The sequence below is a fragment of the Acanthaster planci genome, linkage group LG10 (genome assembly GCF_054643075.1).
Source record: "Acanthaster planci isolate LZ-2023a linkage group LG10, COTS_SCS, whole genome shotgun sequence".
Classification (NCBI taxonomy): Eukaryota; Metazoa; Echinodermata; class Asteroidea; order Valvatida; family Acanthasteridae; genus Acanthaster; species Acanthaster planci.
In genome coordinates, this window is record NC_141786.1 from 823,849 (window position 1) to 846,237 (window position 22,389).

General features: G+C 39.9%; 2 protein-coding genes across 4 annotated transcripts in view; both read left to right on the top strand.

Annotated features, from left to right (window-relative positions):
• sel1l3 (SEL1L family member 3) overlaps positions 1–14,279 on the top strand; it is a 28,002-nt gene extending 13,723 nt beyond the window's left edge. The window contains exons 13-24 of one of the 3 annotated variants that reach the window (XM_087142326.1): positions 790–933; positions 1,087–1,230; positions 2,865–2,927; positions 3,608–3,781; positions 4,909–5,033; positions 5,947–6,030; positions 6,746–6,836; positions 8,471–8,558; positions 8,948–9,054; positions 9,262–9,395; positions 11,182–11,284; positions 11,950–14,279. In XM_087142326.1, coding sequence (XP_086998452.1) covers positions 790–933; positions 1,087–1,230; positions 2,865–2,927; positions 3,608–3,781; positions 4,909–5,033; positions 5,947–6,030; positions 6,746–6,836; positions 8,471–8,558; positions 8,948–9,054; positions 9,262–9,395; positions 11,182–11,284; positions 11,950–12,069 — 1,377 coding nt within the window. In that variant the 3' untranslated portion in view covers positions 12,070–14,279. The remainder of the gene's footprint in view (positions 1–789; positions 934–1,086; positions 1,231–2,864; positions 2,928–3,607; positions 3,782–4,908; positions 5,034–5,946; positions 6,031–6,745; positions 6,837–8,470; positions 8,559–8,947; positions 9,055–9,261; positions 9,396–11,181; positions 11,285–11,949) is intronic. The other 2 variants (XM_087142327.1, XM_087142328.1) reach the window with 2 other exon arrangements.
• A 2,186-nt stretch (positions 14,280–16,465) lies between these two features.
• Positions 16,466–22,389, top strand: part of aplp1 (amyloid beta precursor like protein 1) — a 49,273-nt gene continuing 43,349 nt past the window's right edge. Inside the window, exon 1 of the mRNA XM_087141936.1 lies at positions 16,466–16,640. Within this exon, the coding sequence (XP_086998062.1) occupies positions 16,566–16,640 (75 nt within the window). The 5' untranslated portion in view covers positions 16,466–16,565. The remainder of the gene's footprint in view (positions 16,641–22,389) is intronic.

A 22,389-nucleotide genomic window follows, 5' to 3' on the forward strand; every position in this document is an offset into this window, starting at 1 on the left:
GAGTGGAAAAAGAACACAGAGACTTTAATTATGAGTCATTTCTGCAAACCACACTTCATCTTTTTGTATGAGGACACGAGGGTGCATGCTGCCAGTGCCACTGTATGTGTAATTGACTCGTCAGACCACAACCTAAACAAATCCCGGCTTTCAAGCAAGCCTGAGTGCCATTACGGCCCAAATGTAGCCTGCACACACGTAGTCCAATCATTGATTGCTTATGGTGGCCATATGACCACATTTAAGGAAGCTTTGTGCATGCTGCGGCTCAAGCCTGACTGCCACTACGTGCCCGATTGCAGTGCTTGCATGCCACTCACAATCATGCTGATCACGCTTACTGACATGCGTTCCCAACGCGGTGCTGGAAATGCTGATTTGCGTATCCAAACTCCATTCAAACTTTTAAAAAAAGGAAGGGTAAGAGAATGAGGAAAAATTTTTAGGATGTCTTAGAACTTCATCAATTGATGAAGCAGATTTTGTCTATCCTAAGTACAACTACATGTAATCACTCCAGATAAGCAAAGCTTGGTGAGGTTGTATTTCCCTTGGCACCCAATGGACCACACCCAATAGTCCAGGACTAATCTTCTGTACCTTGTCATATGAACCCCCAACCCACCCCAACTGAAAGCCCATGCATGAAGCAACGATTCCAGGATGCCATTATTTCTTGGCCTAGTTCCCTTTATCCATCACAGCTCCCCCCTCCCCCTTCCGGTATTGGTCTTACCTTCCTCCACCTTTCACCTGCTGTTCCTGTCTCTCTTCTCCCTCCCCCTGTAGCTTGATATGGCCCGCATACTATTCTGGGGGCAAAGGGGTATTGACAGGGATGTCCAACAAGCTGTAGAGCTATACCGATTATATTTAATGGACAATCCCCAAGATGAGGTGGTGCATTATGACTATGGGATTATTCACCTGCAGGTAAGTCTTAATAGTAATAAATAGTCTTATATCTCTCAAGTTTATTTCTTTCAAGGGTTGTTTCTCTGTTTTCAGACAAATCCACTTTCCTCTAATTGACGGTACCCATTTGTTATTTTCTCCTCTGATATTCTGTTAATGCTGTCACGTCAGGCCTCAATAGCTAGACTGAAATTCTGGGGATCGGAGGGCGTCAAACGAGACATGAAAACTGCCGTCAAATATTATGAAAAGACAGTCAAAGAGATGCCACAGAACAGTGTGGCCCTGTATGACTATGGCATAGTGTTACTCAGGGTACGTGCAGGGGTTAAACATTTCCAAAACAAGCATGCGGCTCTTCCATGTTTCCTTGTTTTTACCTTTTATTCATGCCAAAATTGTTGAGTTTGGAGTCTTAAATTTCCATGGGTGTTTCATGGGCAGTTCCCTGGTGTTGTGGGTTCTCGGAGAAAAATGTCTCTCAATATTTTTCTACATACAGCACAAATGTTTGAAAGAACTTAAGAGTACTTCATCAATGTCTGGTTCTTGCACAAGCTAAAGAACCAGAATTTCACCATTACTTAAAGACATCTTTAATATAAATGATGCCTGAGAATCTTTCGACTGTCTGCCCCGAGCATGCAGAAGTTGAACGTATGCATGTCATTTCTGTACTGAACATCAGACCCAACTTAAGGACTGAGTTACCAGTAGTTCTGTGTAGTGGCTTGAGCCGTGTTTGTTCTGGACTTTTTTTTGGTGGGTTTTACTGAGCCGATGGTAAAATAAAAAATGGTCAAATGTCACCAATCTCCACACTTGGACTTTTGACACAGGAAAATTTTACTGAGACCGTGGGCAATGTAACCGAGCTGGCAATGCAGTGCTGCTGTGCTCAGGACGGATGTACACTCTACTGACCACTTTTCCCATGGTTTTACTGACTTGCGCTGGACTTTTTGTCTCGGGAAAAGTGTCTCGGTAATTTTTCCTGGGCAGAAGTTGGTCGGTACAAATGACTGCGTGACTCAAAAGTAACCAAGAGCAAAACTTACTGGGATGTCCACACTGGACTTAAAATGAGAAAAGTAACCAGCGTCTCAGTTAGTTTGACCAAAAAATGTCCAATGCAAACACGGCTGAAGGTTGCATAGGAGACAGGTATTTGGTTTTCAGTTATGGATATTGCAACAGACTCATCCAACTAGATGCAGTTGCTGAGATGGTACCACACTCACAAATGTTACACTTGTTCTTAAACTCGAGACATGTATTTTGGCAGCTCACAAAACCGCACTGACAAAAACACATCGACAGGTATGCAACTTTTTTCAGATCAGCTGATTTCCTCGTTTTTCACTTCACACTTATGCCATTGAAAATTGAAAAACACTGTTGAAAGTCTTGTAAAGATTAGAATTTCCTCATTTTTTGGTCAAAGTCCAAGTGTCATGCCTGCATGTAATAGGCATGTACATGTACAATCTGTCAGCAAACATGAATCCACTGCAGTTATGTTTTCTACATGTACATCTAGTTACTGGATTATCCTATTGGACGTTGATAGTTATTTTTGGTTATTTCGTCAAATGATGAATCTTATTCTACCGTATTGGCCGTTGATGGTAAAAAATGAAAGCCTTTGGTGTCGCACATACACTACAGTGTGTATATTCACATTTACAAAGGCAAGATTGTGATGGTATGTGGATCTATGTACTAAGCATAGTGCATAGTAATTCTGCTGTCTATCATTTGAATTTTTATGTCCACTCTCTGACCTCATTTTGGTGGTGGGCTCGGTATTTTTCATGTTGGGTTGTACAAGTACATGTAGATTAGATACATTTGAAATGTTCAATTTGTTTTGATATCTCCTGACATATATCAGAGATCAGGCCTGAACATCAAAAGAAATTTTCACTTTTTTAATTTTTTTTCCAAAGGGACAGGGAACAAAGAAGAATGTTGAGAAGGCCCTGGAGCACCTGAACAAGTCTGCTGAATTGGTAAGAAACAGACACATGGTCTTTTAGTTAAAGGTGGAGTGGAGCACCTGAACAAGTCTGCTGAATTGGTAAGAAACAGACACATGGTCTTTTAGTTAAAGGTGGAGTGGAGCACCTGAACAAGTCTGCTGAATTGGTAAGAAACAGACACATGGTCTTTTAGTTAAAGGTGGAGTGGAGCACCTGAACAAGTCTGCTGAATTGGTAAGAAACAGACACATGGTCTTTTAGTTAAAGGTTGATTAACTTCAACATTTACATGTAATATTCCTTCTCTTGGGACTTAGAGTCTGAAATTGAATCAAAAATATCACTTTAAAAGGTATAAAACACATTCCCCTGCAAGAAAATTCAATTCTTGCATACATACAATTGAACTTCTACTCTGAGTCTTCTGACATAGACAGCAAAGACTCTTGGCCTAATTTTGGTGCATAGGCATCATGATAAGTGTCCAATAGACTGGAGGGCTTAGTAATATTTGTTCATTAATATTGTTACCGATTTTATCTTTGGAACCACAAATAAAACTCATCAAGGCAGTGGTACCATACTTGGTCACTCACTGCTTTGACCAGTGCAAGATGTTTGGGGCGTTCAGTCAAGTGCCTTGACCTGGTCACAAAGTTGACACATGCACCCTGATTTTATCACTCACCATTTTGCATTTGTTTATTTAGGGGCATGGCCCTGCTTACACAGCTCTTGGCTGGTATGCCATCAACTTCCAGCATGACATGAAAGCAGCTGCTAACTACTTTGACATCGCAGCTAGAATGGGACACAGGGACGCTATGCACAACCTAGGGTATATGTACAAGGCTGGTCAGTACCCTGGTAAACCAGTTGATGAGGTGAGAATGGTCCATTCGGAGGGGAAATCTGGGATAGAGATTAAATTGTGTTTAATAGCTGCACCTTGAAGGGCGTCCAGCAAATGTATTCACTAGTAACACTGGCAACGGAACTGGGGAGGTGGAAAGTGACCCCTCCTTCCTTGACTGGGTAGGGGTACGTCCACTTTTGGTAGGTCTTATAAATGGGGTTTAATGGATCAGCCTGAAATGGCTGATGCCTAGTTGTCTCCAAACTGGCCCCTTTTCTTTGTTGGCCAATACCCTGGCAAACCAGCTATACCCAGCAAGAAATGAGACCGAGGGGTACCCCCCAACATGTCCAATCCCCATACACATTCCAGACTATTGTTACTTAACACATCCCCCAAGATGTCTGAAAGGAATTCCCCAGATTCCTGCAAGACAATGACCAACACAAAGCACGGGGACTTCTCTCCGTCTCATACCTTGCTGCATATGAAACCAGCTGATGAGTACAGAATAGTCGGGTAGTTCAGATTCCTGTGGTTGTAATATAAAGGTTTAGGGAGAGAAGATTGAGACTTGAGGAGGGATTACTTAGTGCTTTCTGCATCTTGCAAGGGTTATTATTGGGCCCCACTCAATATTAAGAGTCTATTGGGGTGCAAGCTATACAAGAAAAGAAGGGACAGAGCTCACAGGGATAGGAGGTGTCTTCTCAAACTTTGACTGATTTAGGAAAGGGAAGCAAGTTATCGTAAAGGAGTTATAGCAAGAGGCAATATGAGGGAGGAAACCTGAAGACTATTTCACAGTGCTGGCCATTGGGACAGTGGCAGTGAATTGATGTGATGAGAATGCCAGGCAAGCAAAGTGCCTGAGTATCCAACAAATGTCAAATGCTAGCCACCATCCAGGTAAACTGGCTGATGAGGTACTTGTGCATCTAAAAGTCATCAGACATTATGCTGAACAATTGAAACGAAAGATTAATATTGAATGCTGAAATTTTAATGGGGCTTGGACACCTGCAGAAATTAGATCACATGCTTTGATAAATGTCATACACTAACAGCAGTCACATCCATTACTTCAACCTCATTGAACTCTAACACCATTTTGAACATATTTGGTTTCTTTGGTTATTATTATCTTCATTTCAGGCCAAGGCCTTCCTGTACTTCCAGAAAGCTGCCGACAGAGGTCACATAGATTCAGCAGGTGTCATAGCTGAGATCTATAGCCAAGGATCAATAGGTGTAGAACGCAATAGCTACAGTGCTGTCTTGTAAGTCCCAACTTTGACCTAAACTTTGTGGAAACAGCTCATGTTTAAAAACACGCACATTTCACTGAACAGTGTTTGATTTGAGATAAAAAGCAAAGGAAAAGGAGTGACGAGTATTCCCAAAGCATATCCTTTGTTCCTGCAGCATCCTGCATGATTGTTTTGCTGAATTCATTTCATGCAATTATATTGTTTCAGACTAGTGAGCACCCCTTTACAACAGTGATTAATAAGTGGAACCAAGCTGCAGCTAGGATGATCACTATTCATAAACCCATCTCCCTAGTCTTTCATCGGCTACATTTGGTTACCAATTAAATCCCAGATAACTATGATAAGATTGTATTTAAATTACAAATGCACACATGAGTCAGCCCTTGTTTATCTCCAAGAATGAATGTACAAATGCATACATCATCCAAGGACTCTTCACTCCAGCAACAAGATCTGTTCACTCCATCATTTCTTATCAAAACAGGTCAACATGCCCGGCCTTCCAATAATACTGCACCTGACCTATGTAACAATCTCCCATGTATACATGTACCACATCAAATAGTGCCCCATTCATAAATCAAATTAATCTTCAACTGAAAATGCACCCTTTCACTCTTGCTGGTTTGTAGAGTCTTCATTATACTGTTTATTAATATTATTCAGATACAGAGCTGGATAGCTCAGTTAATAGAGCTCTGGCACCATGTCTTAAAGGTCACAGGTTCCCTTGCCTTTCCGGCCAATTTCCAGTAAGGAAGATATTTCTATATATAACTGGTTTTGCCCTTACCCAACGTATATGTATCTTGAAAAAAAGATATTTCTAGATTTTTCAACCTGGTCGTTTTTAATTTTGTTATTTATAATAATGGAGAAATTAACTGGACTGACACTTGATACGACTATTTGTCAACAGTTGGTCTCGGTTTGTGTGTGAGAAGAACCCAGAGATTGGGATGGTGTTACGCCAAGGTCTGGATGCATTCCTAGCAGGGTCTTGGTAAGATTGAAGGATTCAATGAACAAAGAGTTAGGGGAGGAGTAATGGTTTAGAGTAGGCGTGGCAAACCATCAGCTTGCAACTCTCCGATTTGATCCCAGACACAAACCTTATCACATGTACCACTGGCTATGTGTCGTACTCGCTACTACATCAGATTCAAGCCAGCTGTTCAGTCTTGGCTAACTCGGTGATCAAGTGGTTAAGACATCTGTACCTGTCAGCAGGAAGTCATTGGTTCGAATCCCACGCAAGCAAGCTTGTGATTTTTCACCCCTCGTAGACTGCACTGAGAATACAGCATAAGTGCATACGTTGGGATAAGAGGAAAATATCGTTTAGAAGAATTTTTAAAAAATTAGAGATACAGCAGAGAATAACAGTAAACAAAAGTCTGAATTTGGTTAGGGAAAAGGTTAACATGACATGAAAAGGAGCAATTTACAGTATTGTACACTATGAAGTATTTCCTTCAAAGAAGCCACTCATGACTGACTACTCACCTTCTCTATCAACTGTAATGTCTTGGTTATTATTTGTGATCCGCTACTGAAGATGAAGACAGAGACACGCCGTAGGTTCAGACAATCCTGTACCAGTAGTTGGATCTTTCCTTTTCCACCAGTTAACCTCATCTCTTCAGTGATTGAGGGTTCACTCAATCCCCAAAACTATCATCACTCATGTCATTTTCCTGCTATACTCCCTCCTCTAGGGGTGAGAGCATTGTGTATTACATGATGGTAGCTGAGACAGGTGTGGAAGTAGCTCAGTTCAACCTAGCTCATCTCTGTGAGGAAGACCATGTAAGTCTGAAGCTCAACACACTTATATTCCTTCTTTTTAGTTTGGATAGCTATTTCTGGGTCTCATCATCATACTCTGCCTGGGGTTGGTGGTACTGTGGAACTGCTTTGCCAGAAAATATTGTATGGCATTGAAACATATTGCCCTCAGAATATATTGCCTAGCAAAAAATATTGCCCTCAGAAAATATTGCCTAATAGATTTTTGTTACTCAGTGCTGATTGGTATAATTAGATTTTAATCAAATTAAAGTGACTACGGGAAATATTGACTTTATTCCAAGGACGTCTGCACTAATAAGGAGGAAGTCGTGGGTTTGAGACCCACCCGAGTAGGCTTGTGGGTTTTTTCACAAGCCTTCGGGGGCAAATACTGAGTATATAATGTTATAATATACGTCAGACAGGGCAAAAATCCAAAATGGATATTTGCATTACAGGGTTATCCCTACATACAAACTTGCGTATCGGCCCAATATACATAATTCTTTTCCCAGTCATTTTCGATATGCAAAAAATTACCTGATACCCATTTTTTCACCCTCGACATGCACATTATTAGGCCTACTGTTGCATGGCCAACAGCAGGAATCAAAATGGGCTTTGGCACACACGTTTTGCACATGGATCGGTTTTGTGTATAAAAACATAGTTCCAAGTCTCTCCATCAAAATGATAAACGTAAAAAGATTTCTATTCCCGGGACCATACTATTTCCACTGATTCTGGCATGAATGGACAGTGTTTGAATTGTATAAGCCATGCCTTAACTATTCATCAACGACGAAAGTTCCGCAAAAGAAAACATGAAGTTTTCTTGGGGTTTCATCTGTGAAAAATGAGCATTTTTGTTCAAGTGGCATTTTGAAGGCCTTCTGTGACATATACAAGAAACTAGGTATCATATTTGACAAAAGAAATTTATCAGAAATACCTTCCAAAGTACATGTATAAGGTTTAGATAGGGAGTGTAGGAGCAGTTGACCACAGAGCACTAAAGTCCATCGTGATTTTCCGAATGGCCACTGCCGGGCCCAGCTTGGGCAGTGGCCTGGCGGCGTGCCCTGCGTGCACGACGTCCAGTCAACATAAGCGGGCTGTGTACAGCAGCTTAGCTTGTGCCTTGGGCTGTACACAGGTGGATGCCTTTTGTGAATTTTCTTTTGAAATTCGACAGATTACGTTTGAGGAGAAGGCAATCAAAAACATGGAACTTTGTAGCACCTTTCAATCAAGAGATTCGTTAATTCACAATCATTTACCAAGTTTTTGCAATGTAAACGATTTGTAAATCATTGGAATAAAGCACTTTAAATCTTTCATTTTTCCACAGGAAATTACCAGTGAAAAGCTCAGAAAACCCTTTAGATGCACTAAAGAGCATTTAAAGTTCAAAATTTAGGGGCGGGGCATTAAGCAGAATCCGAACCCCACGCCAAGGCTTCACAATTTGTCAGTGGACAAGGACAGAAATCTCCAATGCCTTTGATAAAATCCTGGGGAGACCCCTGACTTTACCTTGACCCAAAGGCTGAAAAGTCATGTTGCAATTCCAAACCATTTCTCTCAATCTCGACAGGAATTTAAATATTATTAGATTGAGCCTTGTACCATTTTCATTCATTTGTTGACAGGATGGCCAAGTATTCACCTACATCCAAACTGACTGTACCTGGAAATATTACAACCTGTCCAGCCATGCAGCCGAGCCACACATTATCTGTAGGTTGATTCAGGCATCAGAAAATCATTCAAATAACTCAAACACTTAGGTCTACCTCAGTTCTTTTCCTGGAGGATGAAATGAAAGGAACATATTGGGGTAGAATTCATTCATTTCAGATTCAACTAGGTCTCTAAAATAGTTTATTGGGAGTAATTTACGGATGTACATGCACATTTACAATTTAATGAAAACTACTGCACAATTTGTCAGCTTCAAGCCAAATTTCCTTCATGGATTCGTGAAACTGTTCTCACATGTGGCAAATACTTGTACAAAGCCTTGTGCTGCTTGAAATTTACTTGCTGAAGAAATCCGTTGTTCTCTCACATATCGTTGTCACATCTTGCAAACTTCCAATAGACTTATTTTTGTTAATATTTCACAGCCCAACTGAAGATGGGTGATTTTTATTATTACGGGCAACATGGAGACCAAGACAAAACCATTGCTGTCCAGTACTACTCCATGGCTGCTATGAGAAGAGATCCACAGGTTTGTTCATTCTTGAGAGATGTGTTACATTGAAACAAGGAACAAGAAGTGATATTCAGCCTGCTATGGTGATTTCAGGCTGGAACAAATTTCTTTTAACAGTGGCTTGAGGGAGTGATGAAAGACTTTGCATAATTGCAGAAGTTTCACCTTTCTTAAATTTGTCAGATTTGCTTCATGATCTTATTTTGTTTTCATTGTTCTCAGGCATTGTTTAACCTTGCTTATCTCCTGGAGGAAGGCACAGAGATTGACAATACCCTGTGGAAAAGCCTTCACATTCCTAGCGATGTGTATAACTCAGATGACAAAACCCAGCTGATCATGGCTGTGTACAGGAGGTGAGACTTTATGAGACTGTCCAAAATGGTTGGCTGTTGCTAGTGTAGTCATTATAGCCAGTCACTGTCCACGGTGAAGCCACAGGCTTCTTTGAGACAGTCCAAAATGGTTGGCCGTGGCTAGTGTAGTCATTATAGCCAGTCACTGTCCACGGTGAAGCCACAGGCTTCTTTGAGACAGTCCAAAATGGTTGGCCGCCGCTAGTGTAGTCATTATAGCCAGTCACTGTCCAAGGTGAAACCACAGGCTTCTTTGAGACAGTCCAAAATGGTTGGCCGCGGCTAGTGTAGTCATTATAGCCAGTCACTGTCCAAGATGAAGCCACAGGCTTCTTTGAGACTGTCCAAAATGGTTGGCCGCAGCTAGTGTAGTCATTATAGCCAGTCACTGTCCAAGGTGAAACCACAGGCTTCTTTGAGACTGTCCAAAATGGTTGGCCGCAGCTAGTGTAGTCATTATAGCCAGTCACTGTCCAAGGTGAAACCACAGGCTTCTTTGAGACTGTCCAAAATGGTTGGCCGCAGCTAGTGTAGTCATTATAGCCAGTCACTGTCCAAGGTGAAACCACAGGCTTCTTTGAGACTGTCCAAAATGGTTGGCCGCAGCTAGTGTAGTCATTATAGCCAGTCACTGTCCAAGGTGAAACCACAGGCTTCTTTGAGACTGTCCAAAATGGTTGGCCGCAGCTAGTGTAGTCATTATAGCCAGTCACTGTCCAAGGTGAAACCACAGGCTTCTTTGAGACTGTCCAAAATGGTTGGCCGCAGCTAGTGTAGTCATTATAGCCAGTCACTGTCCAAGGTGAAACCACAGGCTTCTTTGAGACTGTCCAAAATGGTTGGCCGCAGCTAGTGTAGTCATTATAGCCAGTCACTGTCCAAGGTGAAACCACAGGCTTCTTTGAGACTGTTCAAAATGGTTGGCCGCAGCTAGTGTAGTCATTATAGCCAGTCACTGTCCAAGGTGAAACCACAGGCTTCTTTGAGACTGTTCAAAATGGTTGGCCGCAGCTAGTGTAGTCATTATAGCCAGTCACTGTCCAAGGTGAAACCACAGGCTTCTTTGAGACTGTTCAAGTGGGAGAAGTCCGCACGCGATCATGTGGAGTCGCAAAACCAGTGTCTATTCAATACCGTTGACAACTAGTGGCTTTCCCTTCTAATCCTTGGAGAAATAATGGCCACTTGTCACTTTTCAACATAAAAAAGCACCGACTGTTTTTCGGGAATTACAAACGGCAACTGAATAGTGTTCGGTAGGTTCTGTGCACAAATTACTGGGAGCCAGGGACGATGTTAGGTACAGCCGAATGTTCGGTATAGCGACGTTCCACTGTAGTAGTGCTGTAATTCATTCAGTTAGGAAGAACCAAAGGTTTGACTTTACACTTGAGTAAAGCTTGTGAATTTTTTTCGCGAGCTCTCTGACAAGCACTGAGTATACAGTATTTATGAATATACGTTGGGTTAGGGCAAAACCCATAATTAAAAACTAACATCTCCCTGAAGCAAAGTGTATCTTGAAAAAGAAGATGAAGGAAATGATGAGTAGATGGGTAAACAATTTGCTGGGAAAACAGAGAAAGCTTAATCATAAAGTCACCCAAAAGAAATAGAAATAGGCATGGTCAGTGACTAATGATCCATTAATGCTTGAAAGGTAGGAATGCAGTTGGTGTCCAACACATTGAAGAATTGTGAAGGATTTTGGTAACGGTTATGTCAGTGAAGCCATATTCAGTTCTGCACTTGCAATACGTAGTCTGTTTTCTTTGATGACCCTCAGATGTCGAGATGGAGGTAGTAAGGATTCCTACCTGCCATGTGGTCTGGCATTGCTCCGCTTTCAACTCTTGGATCTATGGAGCAAGTATACTTTAGCAGTTAAGGTAAAGACAATTCATTATGTGTAATTGTTCCATCACTTTCCTCATATGCAATAGTGATACATATTTGTGCTCATTCAGTGGAAAGCTGGTCACTCACACCAAATGCTGTTGCCTAGGTTACTCTTACATTATTAATTAACAGTTCTATAAATTTGGGGTCCAAATTACGCCTGTCGGTTCTTACATATGATTTTGTAAATTTAGAAAACATTTTGGATTTATAGGAATGATTCATTAGTGTGATTTACCTGTCAGATAAATGAATATAGTTTGAAATCAATTCCAGTGATGTTTCCATGTCAAATTATATGGGTCAGGTGTAACAGGGACAGGACTCTGTGTGTATAGAATGACCATATAAACATTTCTACAAAAGGATAAAGATCCAAGATGAGGTTGTGGTTTTTGTAGAATTTGAAGATTTTTATTCCACAAATGATGGGATGTTTGGATTTTTGTGCACTTTGTTTTAAAAGCCACGAGCAATATCAAACTATTTTTGAGAAATCCTAGGCCTTGTTAGCTACTGAAAGCCCCCAAATGTCTCAACATTCTCTTTTTGTTATTTAGAGTTAGACCCCTCTATCCGATGTTCCTTGAGCTGCCTGTTATCCCTCATTCGCACATCTTCTTAAATAAAACATTCATGTTTTGCCTTTACACAGGTGTCTATTGCTTTGATGTTAGGCATCATTACACTGTCCTACATTGGAACAGCTCTCCATCACATCAGAGAATCAAGACAACAAAGCGACACACCATCCGGTCAAAGTTCAGAGAATTGATGTCACAAAGGTCACCATGTCAAGAGGCCTTTCACCAGTGACCTATTCTCTGTTTAAGTGAAATATGCATAACATCTGTGCAAAAATCTGAAAGTTACAAACATTAAACTGTCCTTGTTGAAGGTAATAGTTCCCCTGAATTTGGTCAAGCTTTTGACCAAATTTATTTAAATTAACCCAAGAGTTGGAGGAATAGCTTCAGATTTCATAACATAATGTAGGCTGTATTGTTCCCCTTGGACCTAGAAGACTGTTCATTTTTACCCCAACGTGCTACCCAGTAAAAACATAGCGAGATGGATATTGCATTGTCATATGAATCAAATGTGTTTCCATTCATTTGTTGCCTTGTACTTAAAATTTCAGAAGCAATAGTCTTTTATTTTGGTCTTTTTATGGTAAATTGGTGAAATCTTCTTAGAATATTTCTTCCAGTATTCAAGCTTTTAAGATTTCGATGCCAGTTGTTCTTTAACTTCATCTGAGATGAGAGTTGTTCAGTCATATTTTGTATATTTGGGGATTGGTTGGAATAGATATAAGTAGAGAAATAAGATAATACAAATTTGGAAATAAATATTATCAGTTGCTTTAAAATAAGATTTTGCATGGCAATATCTACTTTGAAGTAAAACCAAGTGAAAGAAAGGTTCATATTTTTACTGATAAATTAGCAGATCTTCTCTCCATTTCAAGGGGTTTTCTGTTTGTAGAGTTGTCCTCTTGAGTTAGAGTGAGATGGAATCATACCTTCTTGTCTTGTTTTGATCGGTTACACAAAGCTTTAAAGATATTTTGTACAAAATAAGTTAAAAAAAACTTGTAAAAAGTAAAATCTTGGAAAATGAGACATTTCTTCCAAATGACCATTACTGCCTGTCTTTCATGTGAATAAGTATAATGTAGCAATATACATGGATCTTCATTCTTTTCTTTCTTCCCTGTGTAACATTTTCTAAGTACTATTTTTCTACCTTGGTTGTTACAGCACTATACAATATTGATTTGAAAAAGCAAGTACATGTAGATTGTTTATCAAGTTATGTTGCATGTCAGTGTTTAAGGTTTTCAGAATTATGTGGGGGGGATGTAAGATTTCTTGGCGCACATGTACATGTATGAATGAACACTGCTTTAAGCCACAGCATGCTAGACTTTTGAGATTTGTGCAATATCGTTTTTCTTTAGCATTTCATTGTTCATTGATGGACCTGTTCTCCTGGGCATTTTATGTTATGTTTGTAAGATTTTCCCCATTCTCTTTTTTGGGTACATATTTTAATTTGTCATGCCATTTACAGAGGAATTTGTACATGAACGTGCATGTAATGAGTTTCATGATATCTTACGTACCAGATGGTTCTTTTCCTATTAAAACTGGGACCATGTGAGCCATTAACAAATTAATGAACAAACAAAGTGAATCAATAATTAAAGGTGTTTGTTTTCTTTGCAGTATATACAGTAATTGAATTTTCTTTGTAACCGTTATCTTTATGTTTTTGCTTTAATTTGAAAAGCCCAGCAACAAAGTTCACTGAAAGTCTTCCATATGACAATCTAACGAAGTGCCTTAACCCTTAAGCGCAGTCCTTCGTTAAAGATTGGTTCTGAGTTTATGTTTAGTTTACTTAGTTTTGTTTCTTTTAATGAACTGTTTGTCCTTTCTGTTGTACGTATGTAAACAAAACGGGTGCTAAGATCAATCCTGCGACACTTGATACTGCCCTGACAAGATCCCTAATGTGTTGGTTTGATATTTTTACTTGAGATTTGGTTGTTGAGTAACAGATGGAAGCGAACCTGGACAGAATTTACGCTAACTTTACGCCGCTGAAAGAGTGCATGTGTACACTTTGGAAATAGTCAGCTTGGCTTGACACTTTTCCTCCTGTTTGGAAAAGATAAGAGTTGATCTTGTAGTATACCTCCGCCCCATTAAACTCATATCCAGACGAATTCGTCTCCGACTTGAACAATCTCCTTGTTTGGTTTACTATGGGTGAGTTATTCCCGTGCTTTAAAGTTGTGCTTAAAAGCGTGAATGAAAATTTATGTAGCTTTAATGTGGAATCTTTAGGTTCATGAACTTCCAGGAGAATTTTTGCAAACAACAGCTTTTGTGTTCAACGTAATGGATCCGTTACTTGATGTAACAGCTGAAATGGTGACATTAAAAACGAATTAAATACTCGACATCTTTCTGAAAATCTGCGAGGTATTTTGAGTATTTCTGTTGGAATCAACCCCAGAATGTTCAGAACAATTACATTTGTTTTTTAAACGTTCGTACTACTGCATATTTTGATGACTTGCATGGTAATTCTGTACCGCGCCATGTTTTATTTCGTAATTGCCGCAGCCGCATCTTTGGTTTTTATAAAGAACTTAAAAGGTGGCAAAAACTCTGAAATAGGAAAACGAAATTTGAAAATGGGGCTACGTAAGACGCAAAGATACATGTTTGAGGTCTGTATTGTAGAAAACGTCAATTGCAGCCACCCTTTAAATTCCTGAGCCATTACATTGCACCTTTCGAGTAAACAAGGTTCCTTTCAGTACTCTTTGTTCCGCCAGATCTTTCTTTTTTTTTTTCTTGCATTGATCAGTTTACAAATGCTTCGCTAAGAAACCTTTCACGCGTGCCAGATTGGTAGGTTAGGGGACTAATATATCATACAACTATGTCCATTATTTTGATATCTCGAAACCGGACTACCTTTTACCCACAATTCTTTGAAAAGTAAGAAAATCTTTTGAGGAGGCCCCTGGATATTTCGATAGTTTTAAAGGCTTATTCCTTTTCCCCATTTCGTTTTTTATTTCTCGTAGTAGTTTGGGATGTAAGAAGTTTGGACAGCAAATAAGGGTTGTTAACAGTTGTTGAAAAAAAATTAGTCTGCTGTTTCAACTGCAGTGATTTGGAAGTTAACGTATAGGATGTTATTTTCCCAGCGCATATTCTTGGCGTATTTTATGGGAGTGACCACTCAAGCGCACTGCCCCCCGTGGGCCCCCGACGGCCGATCTCATAGGTTCATTTTGTTTTCTTTCAAAGCATTTTCTCTGAAACTTACCTGTCATTTATTTGATGACTGAGATTACAAATGACTTACACGGATCATCTAGGCCCATGCAATTTGCTTTCAAATTTAAGGTCATAATTAATTATCCGCACCGAGTCACTTCAATAGAGCTGTAGACGTTGACGTCACGGCGTAGGCGATTTTAATATTCTCGCTACTACTGAAGGTTGAACGCCTTTTCACTGCGATCTTGTTAGGCTTCATGGTATCGACTCTTTCGATTAAATCATGTTCACTAATCGATTTCATGAAATCCCACGAAATGGTAGGGTTACTTGCATAAACCATGCAATTTTCAATTAACGAATTCAGAAATAATGCACTGACAAAGAAAGTGGCCCTATAAATAGGGCCATTTTGTTCGATTTTCGAATTATTCGTTACTTCTTGGTATTCTTCTTACCCATTTCCGTCAAGATTTTCAACTGTCTTCTTGAGCATCTAACTGATACATTTCTGGAGAATCACCGTCCTCTTGGAGTTTTCACTGGTGGCGGGGAGGGGGAGGGCAGGCCAACTTTTTCACTGGGGGGGGGCATGGCCCCTACATTTCGCAGGTCCTCGTTGCTAGGGGCTTAATGAATTGGCCAATTAATGGCTGATGCCTGATGGTTTCGCAAAACTGTTCCGCCGCCGTTGATAGTTTTAATCATTGTTACAAATTACGAACGCCTCTTGCTCCTCAAAAGTAGCGGGAGACCCTCCAGAATTTGAAACAAATGAGAAAAATAACAAAAAAGACAGCTTCCTGGAAATTTATCACTTTATCGGGAGAATCTCTGTTTAAGGTCAAGTACATTATAAAGTACGTCAATTTCTAGTGGGCATTCCCTTTTGAAAAGGAACAAATTAACAGAAATTGCAAACTGGCGGCATAACATTAAATTCAAGAAAGATATCTTTAGTCCCTTTTCTTATACTTTAGAGAACATTGGTAAATCCATATGAACTTTTTTATGTATGTATTTCTGTATTCTATAGCAGTTTGGGATTGTGGAACTCGTTTGTTTGAACTTTAATGAAAAAAAAAAGAAATTGGGCGTATTTGCCCAGTCAGATCACAGAGCAAAATCAATTCGAGCAGTTGATCATAAACATCTCAGATTCTGGAAGTTGGGAAACCATTTTTCCCGACAGGGACTGGGGTTTTCTCTTGAAATAAATCGAATCTCTCCGTTTCCTTTCCTAAACCTCAGCATTGCCAAAACTATGTTATTTCGATTCTTCCTTCTCTCGATAAAAATATAGTCGATTCGTGATTTCTCATTGAAACCTTATTATGAGCAGTCCAACAGTTGCGCATGCGCCATTTGTAACATTGGCACACACCAACACCCGACGAGACAGACGACAGCCGGCGAGCAAGACATCTTCAGAAAACAGCCATTTTTGGCCGTTCCCTCCACCGCAATGGCTAGAAATCTAAGCCTAGCGTTAATTTTCTTGACAGCTGTATGTTCTGTCTCGATTGCAGCGTACGTAGAGGTAAGATTGGAGGCACAGTTGTATGGTTTTCGTGTGTCAAATTTTTTAAAACCTTTATTCGATGACATTGTGTGTTACTGGCAAGCTAACCTCCAGCCCAGCCTTTCTTGAGCGCATTGTGTGCACACTGATCGTTTGCTTGAGGCTTCACTGACCGAGACTGGTCGTGCTTTGGATCCTCTGATAGTTCGCAACATCGTGCTCAAACTCAAAGTAATATTTGCTCTATTGAAACCAAAACCTGTGGTGATTACCTAACGTAATTGGTTTTTAACTTTCTATTGTGTGTATCGTCATGATCATGACGACATGGTCAGATTACTGGCCCGCTGTGCTGGCAAACGGGCAAAACTCAGCTGAATCATTCAATTATATCTAGCTCCTATAGGCTATAGTAATAATTCAGTTTTGATGCATGTACCTGTACTACATAGTATACTTTTGATGGCATCATTCTTTTCATGTAGGGCTTGTGCCTACCGTGCTCTACTACATGTATATGTTTTTATGATACACTTTCTTGTATTTATTATGTAAACAAAATACAACATATAAAATTTGCATTTTACCATGTTGGCTTCAATCATAACATGATCACAAACGTCCATGACGGTATAGTCACCAGGTCCCTTTTTTCACCACTTACAACACTACTGTGAAATCAATCAGACATGATAATAGGTGGTGAAATTAGGGACCTCGTGACCATTACGTCATGGATGTTAAAGGCTTTCTATATGGAAGAACAGTGGTGTTACCTTTGCAACTTGCAAAATTCTTTATGCTGCACGTATACATGTATATTATGGTAAAAAGCAGTCTGGAAACTTCTGAAAAATTCTCACAAATTTTTGAGGCTAGTCTCCGTGGGTTTGTGCACCATTTGTCAAGTTATATTTGTGTATGGAATTAAAACCCTTTCCAAACTTTTAAATGATAATTTAAACAATTGCAGCCGATTTTAGTACTGTAGCCTTGAAAGGGTTACAGAAATAGAAAACATTAAGTTCACATGAAATATTTCAAAATTACAATTCAAGGTAGAAATTAAAAGACACAGCCTACCGTGTATTTCTTGAACTAAAACAGTGTTTGCCCTGTTGGCCCATTGAGGAACCCTCTTTCCTTCATGGTTGGCCCAACTACATTGAACACAACGTGGTCTATTGAAGCGTGCGATACTGCATGTACTCTGTGCTATGAACATGTGCACTGTAGGCCTACATGTACATGCATCGTTCTGGCAATGACGTCATCCAATCAGCCTGGGAGCGCGAACTGCCAAAAGGGGATTTTTGTGGACGGGGCAACGCAGGATCTTTTTACTCATTTTGTGGTCGCAATTAATGGAGTAAACGTTAAATTTATGATGTTTTTAAAATGGTTACGTATTTCTTGTTATTTTGAAATACTTAAGGCGAACTAAATGTTTTCTGTAACCCTTTAATGGAGTGTCAACGTTGGGGCTGCACCATTGTATTTGCATATCAATTTAGTCCTCAATTTAGTCCTCCATCGGTCAGTAAATTGTAATCATTTTTTCAAGATTGAATTTAAATTTAGAGATGACAAACAAAGGAATATTCAATTATTTGGATACAAACTTGCATTCTAAATATATACATGTATTACAAGGTGTTACAAGAAAACTTTCGAGCATACATTTCTATGCAAAGGACAAACAATAAAGATTTGGCTGCCCTTTTTTTACTCTTTGTAACACAAGTACCGGTGTGTTTCTGCTTTTGTGGAATTGGTTGAAGCCCAACAAACATGTTTTCAACTGGATGGAAGATCAAATATTCTAATATTCAGTTATTTGAACTGACCAACCTTGCCAATAAATCCATGAACCATTATCTTCGTTAAGCTACTGTAATCATGCACTCAGTAGAATGCGCAAAGGAATGACAGTCTTTGTTGGAATCTTTTTTTTTCTGGGGACTTTCATTTACAAAAAAATTCCACATCTTGACCACGGGATAGAAGTTGATAAAAAAAACGAAAACTTGTCGTTCATGTGTTGAATACTCAATTTTGAGTTCACTTGTCATTCCAACCCATTTAACATGTTAACATGTACATGTACAGTACATGTATGCATTGATGCTGGTACACTGTACTGGTAGGTCTGAATACATAGTGTTATTACACAGCATGTATGCACAGACAGTGTTTGAGTGCATAGCATAGACAGGTGTACATGTAGGCCAACGAAGATTTTATTAATGTGTAATTCAACCTGCCCTCAGGGGGTGTAAGGTATGGACTTAATGGATTATGTTACACATTGTCACTAGATACATGTACATGTACAGTATGCTGAGTAAAAAAAGAAGAGTTTCTTGTCTTGAGCCAGCCCTTTTTTCAAATTTTTGGGGGAGGTGGTAATTTTCTGCAAATTGATAGATTTTGGTGGCTCCTACATACATGTAGGTACATGTACATGTAGATATTAGTTTCCAAAGGAAGTTTTCCCACATGTAGCAGGTTCCGGACTTGCTCTGAACATGTTAGAAACGGAGAGCAATTTGGCAAAAGTAGGCCTAACAACAAAATAAGAAAAAAAAACCAAAAATGGCATGGAGAAAAGAATGCTGCAGGTGGAAGTGGAGAAACTGATTTTGAAAATCAGACTTGGTCTAAACCATTCCATTTACTGAAGCAAAGGGTCTTGTCAATTTCCAGGAGAGTAACTTGTGTTTTCTTCAGTGCTGCAGTGTCCTTCAAAAGCCAGGTGGATTTTGAATTACGATCTGAGGTATTTAGGGCTAAGATTATATTTCAAGCACTTGCATAATGGTAATGGCCCCTCTCCTCAGATCTGAAGCAAAAGTGATTTAACACAAAGCACACTACCAAATTGGATTCTCCGGGGGGAAAAAAAATGTACTGTATACTACACGTACATATACTAACGCGTAATGCAGGCCTTTGGCAGTTCCCAAGTACCAGTAACGAGTGTAAACATCAATGCATGTACCGGTATGTACATGTACATGAGCAATATCTTAATTTGGAAATGAATTTCATTGTACTGTGACACATGTATGCCTTTCTTTGTACCGGTATGTTTTCAAGAAAAAAATAATGATGAAAATCCATTTCCGGTGTGAAATTTCTATGGTGATTCTTTGAGGTGAGAGGCATTTTATTTGGTTCATAATTCTCAGAAATAACATTATGTTGCCGTGAGCTTTGTTCTGAGTTTGCATGCCCATAGTGTGAATATAGATAATGGATGTCTGAAGGATATTTTTCCATGGTGCCCCTGTGGTTGGTTCCCACCAAATCCATCATTGTTGGATGTTATTGCCTTCCGAAGTGGTCGGCCACACAATGCCAGTTGCAATGAAAGGGTTGTAAGAAACAAGTCAGGTGAGCACTTTGTGCCTGTCAGTGCCACTCAAAGTCAATAAAATCAAGCAGTAAATAAACACCCTGCTTTGGGTAATCCCTGTGAGGTCTATTATCATTGGAGTTTTATTATAACAGGTTGTAATCTCATGCTTTGGGCCTTCCTTTCCTAAGAAAACACAGCTTTTTCAATGGAAGTACTGATGTATGCCTCAATGTGTTCCTGGGTTATCAAATGTGTCCTAACCATATTGTCTCCCTGCATAGACAGTAGTTTATTGTATTCTGATGCAGTCATATTGTGCAACCTTGTACATTTGGTAAACAACCTGTCAATCAAGCCCATTCATTTGCACATTTCCAATTAAATCACTGACAGAGAAATGCCCCAATGCACATATGGGTACTGTATGCCTACTCTATAAAAAAGCAGTACTTAAATGTACATATACATAGGCTTAGTTTATACATAGGCCTACTGTGTAACTTTTATGGAACTAAACCCCTCCTGACATTGGTCAACATGTACAGTGTACCAGTATACATGTGTTCCTTCCTCCATGTATACATGTACACCAGTGGCATAGCTGGTATTTCACTAGTGGGAGGCGTAAGGGAGCACCAGCATCTTATAGGGGGCACCAGCATCTTATAGGGGGCACCAGCATCTTATAGGGGGCACCAGCATCTTATAGGGGGCACCAGCATCTTATAGGGGGCACCAGCATCTTATAGGGGGCACCAGCATCTTATAGGGGGCACCAGCATCTTATAGGGGGCACCAGCATCTTATAGGAGGCACCAGCATCTTATAGGGGGCACCAGCTTCCAGTAGTGTGGCTTTTAGGGGCAAGCTTTGTTAGCCTTGTTCGATATCCATTCATCCGTTTTTATGTAGGGGGCACCTGGAGGGCAACAGGAATTTGTGGAGGAGGGCATGTGCCCTTCCCTAGGCTGCCCCCCCCCTACGCCACTGGCGTACACACTGGTAACACGGACACTGTAGTATTGTTATAATTCTGTACAGGTACGTTGTACATGTACTAGTGTATAATTTCCATGATTCATTTAAACTGCTTTGTTATAATACTATCGGTATATTGTGTGCTTTGACCACGTTTCCTTATAATTACACATGATGTAGGTGATAAAACTGCATTATCCTACGTCCACTTATTACCCTGACTGTATAGACGCAGTGATGGGAATCGCCTTAACTTGTACATTTGTAAATCCTGTCAGTGGCTTCAAAGGAGCTGACTGCACAGTACATGTATGTGTACTTGTATAGGTCTGCACTCCTCATCAAGCTTAAAGGTTATCATATATCGAAAAGAATCTGATGTCTAATCGATCAGAGAAGGTATGATCTTGCAAATGGCAGTTTGTTTTTTTAATTAAGTAATCACATTTTTGAGAAAACAGCAAGATTCCCGACAAGAAACCGCCCCCTCCACTTTTCAATCCGAAAATCGCGTTAGCATACCATGTGACCCCGTCATCGGCAGAACACAATCGCCAGTGTGCGATCGCGTACTGTGACCTTTCACTGTCCATACGTTGTTTTTTTAGATTGTCCTATCGATGTGCCCGCCGTCCAAAATACTTGCTTAGCTATTTTTTCTGCCGATATGCCGGCACGATGTGTCGTTGGTGGTTGCAGCAACACCACCAGTAAAGATATAAGTCTGCACAAGTTACCAAAAGATGAGAAACTGTCGAGAATTTCGACGACGAAAGTCCAACTCACAAGTACTGGTGCATTACAGTGTACATGTACATGTAAGCATTTCCAACCCGTAATGATCACCAGTATGCTGTCAAGAACTGGTCACCTAATGGCTCAACAGAGTGATGAAGGATTTGTAGAGTTCAGTCAATATACCAGACAAAAAAGCAATTTGAGGGTCCTTTTGTTATGCTAATAAACTGCCCAGTATGACCTGTATCATGCATTTGGTTTGGACATTTTCCCATTCTTGAAAAAAGACTATACTTCCCTAACCTTGTCAATTTGCTATTAAGAAAAAAAGATGGCAATGTTCACATCCTCTTGTCACCTGCATGTAATTTACCACAGATGTTGTCTTCCATTCATGGAGAGAGCTTTTAGCAATTGAACATCAAATCCAGAGGTATACCTACAATGTAAAGTACTGTCCTGTGCTTCTATAAATCTTGAAATTGCATGCCAGTGTACTGTAGCTTTGCATTTCTCCTCAGATGTGTGGTGACTTGGAGGTGTCAGACAGACATTTCTAAGCAGCATTATTTTTTAAGCAGAATAAGTTCATATGATACCAACCAGTTTAAGCACAAAGTGAAGTTGCCCTGTTTGTAAATGTCATATGTACATGTACCTTTAGATTCATATCTTGTTTATTAATTTGTC